Below are 6,569 nucleotides of genomic sequence, written 5' to 3'. Positions count from 1 at the left end.
GGTTTATATATTCTCTAGAATTTAGTAGATTGAGAGGGGATCTTATAGAAACTTACAAAATTCTTAAGGGGTTGGACAGGCTAGATGCAGGAAGATTGTTCCCGATGTTGGGGGAAGTCCAGGACAAGGGGTCACAGCTTAAGGATAAGGGGGAAATCCTTTAAAACCGAGATGAGGAGAACTTTTTTTCACACAGAGAGTGGTGAAGCTCTGGAACTCTCTGCCACAGAGGGTAGTTGAGGCCAGTTCATTGGCTATATTTAAGAGGGAGTTAGATGTGGCCCTTGTGGCCAAGGGGATCAGAGGGTATGGAGAGAAGGCAGGTACGGGATACTGAGTTGGATGATCAGCCATGATCATATTAAATGGCGGTGCAGGCTCGAAGGGCCGAATGGCCTACTCCTGCACCTAATTTCTATGTTTCTATGAAACAGCCATACTAAACAACCACCAACAAATTAACTAGCTGAACTTCCCTGACAAAATTCTATTAGAGGGTCAGTGTTATTTTATGACTGAAAGGTACCACTTTTCAAAAAAAAAACATACCAATAAGTGAGTGAACTTTTTTTAAATTAAAATATTGCATAAAATCCCAAAACATCATGTGACAAACACATCCAAAGTCTGGTTCAAAACAGTATTTGATCACACACCTTTTAGTTTGTATCAGTAGAGTTTATGAACCAAACCCACATTCAACCATTGTAACAAGCTCTGAATACTGGATGAAAAAACAAGGCAAGTTTATCTTCATAAAATATTCAAAATTTTAATTTAGCATTTGTCGAAATAGTAGTGAAGATTATGAAATCAAATTATCCTGGGGTTTAAACAAAATTACATTTTCCATGAAACTGCCAGATCACAAATTATCTCAAAGCCTTCAGCAGCAGTAAGCAGTTCCATGATAGCAATAATTTCTTGAAATCTTCAGTCAATTTATAGATTTCTGCAAATATCAAACATTATTGAATAAATCACAAGCAATTAATCATTTCACAAATGGATGGTATAATAAACGTTTTTTTTTCACACCTGTATTATAACTTTCAGAAAAGCAAATCGTTATAAAAATAAATACATTATTGCACATGTTCAGGAGCAATAGCTCATAGCTGAACCCTCCCAGGTAAAGTAAGTCAGATCATATATTTGGCCTTCCTGCTTAAAATAACGAGTTGCTCATTTCTAGTAGTCAGTCTTAAAGTATAGAAATGTATTCAGCCACAGCTTTACAACTCCAAGAAATTATACCCAGAAAAAGAAACAAACCATTTTACCCATATTTTCTCCTGGGCAAGCCTCAGCCTTATGTTTATCTTGTGTTTCGTCCCAACTCAAAGGCTTATATTTTCTTGGATTCCCAATAATAACTGTCAAATCCTATATAGCATACCAAACGTCCATCTGTAATTTGCATAAATAAAATATAAATCCATAAAACTATTCAATTCTTACATGTTGTTACTGTAATTCATAATCCAATGTCCAGTCCTTAAAAAAACAAAGGATCATCAGGACTACAGCCTCTTCAAAATCAGCACTTGAGTTTTTCGAGTTTGTCCATGGTCACCATGCCCACTAGTTCTCCAGACATAAACTGGTCCTAAGGAATAATAAACAAGACAATTTACACGCAAATCATTTATAATTAACTTAAAGATATTGGCAGAGATTAGCAGAATATTAATTTTTACACTTAAAAGAAAAGTAGATCAGTAAAGGCAGTCACCAGGGCACTCACTAAAATGTCCTAAATACAGAATCATAATCCACTGGAAAACAGTAGGAACACTATTTTTTTTCCTCAGACTGCACCTATCTAAAGGTAATAGATCAACTTCACAGGAACAATTGAAATCCTGAAGTCATAACAAGAAATCAGTAGAGGACAGGCAGTGAAATGTCTTCAATTCAGATTCAGATTCAATTTTAATTGTCATTGTCAGTGTACAGTACAGAGACAACAAAATGCATTTAGCATCTCCCTGGAAGAGCGACATAGCAGATGACTGTGCATTTAACTGGCATGTTTCACAACTCTAGAATACCTCAAAACACCTTAGAGCGGTTATTAAATCATACAGTCCAGAAACAACTCTGTATAAATAAATTATGTAGATCGGTCGTTTCATAAATATGCAGATGATACCAAAATTAATGCATGTGAAAAGCTGTCAAAGTATACAGCGGGATATAGATCAGCTATACGAGAGGCAGAAAAATAGCATATGGAGTTTAATCCGAGCAAGTGCAAGGGGTTGCAATTTGGAAGGTTGAAGCGCAAGGGGAAAGAATACAGTTAATGGCAAGATCTTTAATAGAATTTATATGCAGTTAGGGTTCAAATACCAATAGAACATCATAGTTATTAACAAAACTAAAACATGACAGTTGTTCAAAATGGAAATAAAAGCTGCAAGCAGTCAGTAAGATGAGAAAAAAAAAAAGCAGTATTTATGACAGAAAAGTTGAGGGAAATAAATGAGAGTGTCAGTGACAACTCAGTAGATTTAATTCTCTCTTGAAGCTTCGACAAAGTACATCAGCACTGCAGATACTGAGTAACAGATTAAGATTAGATGAAACTCAGATGAGTTTCTAACTATATTATTTATTGTATCACCTCCCCAAACTGCTGTTGAAATGTTTCGCTGAAGCCACAGTGATAATGACTTAAGAACAGTGATGTGGTTATATCAGAGATCATCATGCAAATAGATAGTAATTTTCAAAAAACGTGCAAATTTCTTTTGTCAAAGCAAGCAGTAGAACTTTGGTCATTTTGAGTATTATTCAAAAGATAACTTACTTTATCATAAATGACTTTGATAATCAAAGAACAACTTGGACATGTTGCGACTTCTTCGCCATTTTCTAGATCCTCCTGCGAAAATGCCACTTGTTAAATAATATCTCCTTAAAAATTCTTGTTTTCAAATTGCTCCATGTTTTTCCAGGTATCACATCTATTCTCCGCCAGCAGTTTAACCCGTCAATATGTCAGCATTCCTCCAATTATTGTTATTCCATCAGGCAAGAATATAATCAATTCTACCACTCTGGTTGTTTAATCATGTGCCAAGGATATAGGCTTATTTTTTTTAATAAACCTTTTTCTCATTTGATACCCCTTTTAGCATACTTTGATCAACATTTTGATTACTTTTCCAATATCTATGTGGTGTGAACTGTTCCAATAAGTATACTGTGAAGCACATTGAAATATATGGCTATATTATATGCACAATGGAATTATGCATATAATATAGTCATATATTGGATAGATATACATTTTTTCACCTTGGCCTCTCAAATCTGATAATTCAGGAGGGACATGATGGAAAATCAGTAGATTTCAGTTTTTCAAATGGCTGCAAGATTATGGAACAGGAAAGATAACTGTGATAGTCTGATCTTGCTTGCATATACTTTTAAAGGGTTATCAAAAGAAAATACTTGGATCGAGGAAATATGAAATAAATTAAAAATGGCGAATGCAGGTGCTGGAATCTTCAGCAAATCAAAGTGCTGGAACTTGGAAAGATCTTGGAAAGCAAAGCCTTAATTTCAGGAGAGAAACATGGAACTGCAAATGTAGAAAGGAACTGTAGATGCTGGCTTACACAAAAGCACACAAAGTGCTGGAGCAACTCAGCCGGACTATCCAGACTAGCCACCCTGCCTCCTGCAAATATTCTATCCCCTACTCCCAATTCCTGTCCACGCCCAAGATTAGGTGTTCCATACCAGGACATCTGAGATGTCCTCATTCTTTAGGGAATGGGGGTGCCCCTCTTTCATTGTAGACGAGGAGTCTGCTCGATATCACACGGGTCTGCTCAATATCCCGCAGCTCCCCTATTAGTCCCTCTCCTCCACCGTCACAATAGGGAGAGTGCCCCTAGTTCTCGCCTTTCACCACATCAGCCGTTGCATACAGCACATAATCCTCTGATACATTTGCCACCTCCAACGGGATTCGACCACAAGCCACATCTTCCCATCTCCACCCCTCTCCGCCTACCGCAAAGACCATTATTACATCCACAACTCCCTGGTTAACTCATCCCTTCTCACAAAAAACACCCCAGCCCCAGGTACTTTCCCCTGCAACTGCAGGAGATGCAACACTTGACCCTATACCTCCTCCCTTGACTCCCAAGAACCCCAACAGTTCTTTCAGGTTAGGCAGAGGATCACTTGCACCTCCTCCAACCTCACCTCCTGTATCTGCTGTTCCAGGTGCAGACTCTTAGATATTGGCGAGACCAAGAGCTTGCTCGGTGATCATTTTGCTGAACACCTTCGCTCAGTCCACCGAGGCCTACGCAATCTCCCGGTTGCTAAATACTTTGTACACAACACCTCCTCCCATTCCCATATTTTGTGTACGGTTGTACACACCTCCTCCCATTCCCATATTGACCTTTCTGTTGTGGGCCTCCTCTGCTGTCAGAGTGAGGCCAAACACAAATTGCAGGAACAGCACCTCATATTTTTCTTGGGGTATGAATATTGATTTCTCTAAATTTAAGTAACCCTTGCTTTCCCTCTCTCCATCCCTCTTGCATGCCTCGTTGTCACCTTTCCCTCAGCCAACAATGAACCATTCTACATTTCCTTGGTCATTGTCTGCTTTGATCTGTTGTTTTCACACCTTACCCGTCCATATTTCTAGATCCCCTCTCCCTGACACTTAGGCTGAAGATGGGTCTCAACCCAAAGCTTCACCCATTGCTAAGACTGACACAAAATGCTGGAGTAACTCAGTGGGTCAGGCAACATCTCTGGAGAGAAGGAATGGGTGACATTGCGCGACAAGACCCTTCAGCAGCCATTCGTCACCCATTCCTTCTCTCCACTGATGCTGTCTATACCATTGAGTCACTCCAGCATTTTGTATCTCGCTCTGGAGAATTGGACGGAGAATTTGGTGACATTTCGGGTCAGGACACTTCTTCTATCCTTTCCTTCCACAGATGCTGCCTGGCTCCAGCACAAAGTTACTCCAAGATTTTGCATTACTCTCCCTTTTTTACACTAAACGTTAATCCCTTATCATGGATCTGTACACTTTGAATGGCTCGAATGTAATCATGTATAGTCTTTCCGTTGACTGATTAGTACACAACAAAAGCTGTTCACTGTACCTCAGTACTTGTGACATGTAAACCAGTCTGAAGAAGGGTCTCGACCCGAAACGTCTCCCATTCCTTCTCTCCAGAGATGTTGTCTGTCCCGCTGAGTCACTGCAACATTATGTGTCTATCTTCGGTGTAAACCAGCCTCTAGTTCCTTGCTACACACTAAACTAAACTGAATCACTGGGATAGACAGAGGGCAGGGCCTTCACTTGGGCCTCAGCTGGGACAAGACTTGCAACCATGCGGCAGCCCACATTAGTCACAGGCTCTCAATGGCAGGTTGTGTGCTGGCACCTTACTGATGATGAACTTGTCCCCGCACGGACATGGGTAGAAATAGCTCTCCGTCTCCTCGTCGAACTCGAAATCCTCGATCTCCACCTCGTCGTGAAACACCGACATTGCGGCCCAGCTCGACCCCGCTGCCGATCGGCTCCAACTCCCGCCGACCTCGAGTGCAGCCACACGGGCTACGATCCGCTTCCCCGCTTCACACAACTCAGCGGCGACTCATTCGTTTCACACTTTAGCGGCAGCTCCAGCGCGCGGCCCCGACCCTGTGACCGGCTGCGCAGACTCGTGGCCAACGGCTCCGGCCCCACTAGCCGGCACTGCGCAGGCGCGGCAACCGTCCAACCACGCGCCCACAGGCAAAGGGAGTCTCGTCCAACCGCTGAACGCGCTCACGGCCAATAGGACATCGCGTAATGGGAGAGATACGGAGTGTTGGAGCAACTCGGCGGGACAGGCAGCAGCGACAGCTGCCACAGGATAGCTGTAGCAAGCATCATCTCTGGGCAGCAGCAGCACAGATGCTGCATCTCTGGGCAGCAGCAGCACAGATGCTGCATCTCTGGGCAGCAGCAGCAGCATCTCTGGAGAACATGGGCAGGTGATGTTTCACAGAGTGTTGGAGCAACTCAAGAGTCAAGAGTGTTTTATTGTCACATGTCCCAATAAGAACAATTAATTTTTGACGCTGCAGCACAACAGGATATGCAAACATCGTATGATATGACAATACAATACAATACCATTTATTGTCATTTGAGCCTCAGTGAGGCTCAAACGAAATTCTGTTTCCACAGCCATACAAACAAAGACAATTTCCTAGACATACACACAATTTAATTCACACAAACATCCATCACAGTGGATCCACTGTGATGGAAGGCAAAGTCTTTTCTCTCCCCTGTTCTCCATGTCTCTCCCGATGTCGAAGCCCCAGGCGGGCGATGATAAGTCCCACGGCCATTTTAGGCCGCGCGGGGCGATGTACGGCCCTACTCCCGGTCTAAAAGTCACAATGTTGGAGCCCCCGGCGGGCGCTGGAATGTCCCACGGCCATGAAGCCGCGCCGGGCGATGTACGGCCCCGCTCCGGGTCGTTCCAACCCCGCGACACGGGCTGGAGAAGTCG

General features: G+C 42.5%; 1 protein-coding gene across 2 annotated transcripts; it reads right to left on the bottom strand.

The window, feature by feature from the left end:
- Nucleotides 1-555: 555 nt before the first annotated feature.
- dph3 (diphthamide biosynthesis 3) lies at nucleotides 556-5,775 on the bottom strand. Of its 2 annotated transcripts, XR_008723629.1 has the most exons (4): nucleotides 5,445-5,775; nucleotides 2,816-2,890; nucleotides 1,462-1,609; nucleotides 556-952 (listed from the first exon to the last, which is right to left on the bottom strand). XR_008723629.1 is itself a non-coding variant. In XM_055637112.1 (3 exons), exons 1-3 carry the CDS (start codon nucleotides 5,550-5,552, stop codon nucleotides 1,541-1,543), a joined length of 252 nt encoding a protein of 83 aa, XP_055493087.1. In that variant the 5' UTR covers nucleotides 5,553-5,774; the 3' UTR covers nucleotides 556-1,540. The 2 variants fall into 2 exon arrangements, 1 of the variants encoding a protein (XP_055493087.1); XM_055637112.1 differs by having other exon boundaries at nucleotides 556-1,609; nucleotides 5,445-5,774.
- Nucleotides 5,776-6,569: the final 794 nt, after the last annotated feature.

Source organism: Leucoraja erinacea, chromosome 6 (assembly GCF_028641065.1).
Source record: "Leucoraja erinacea ecotype New England chromosome 6, Leri_hhj_1, whole genome shotgun sequence".
NCBI classification, from domain to species: domain Eukaryota; kingdom Metazoa; phylum Chordata; class Chondrichthyes; order Rajiformes; family Rajidae; genus Leucoraja; species Leucoraja erinaceus.
The sequence above is the reverse complement of the archived record's forward strand: the minus strand, read 5'-3'. Positions and strand labels throughout refer to the sequence as shown.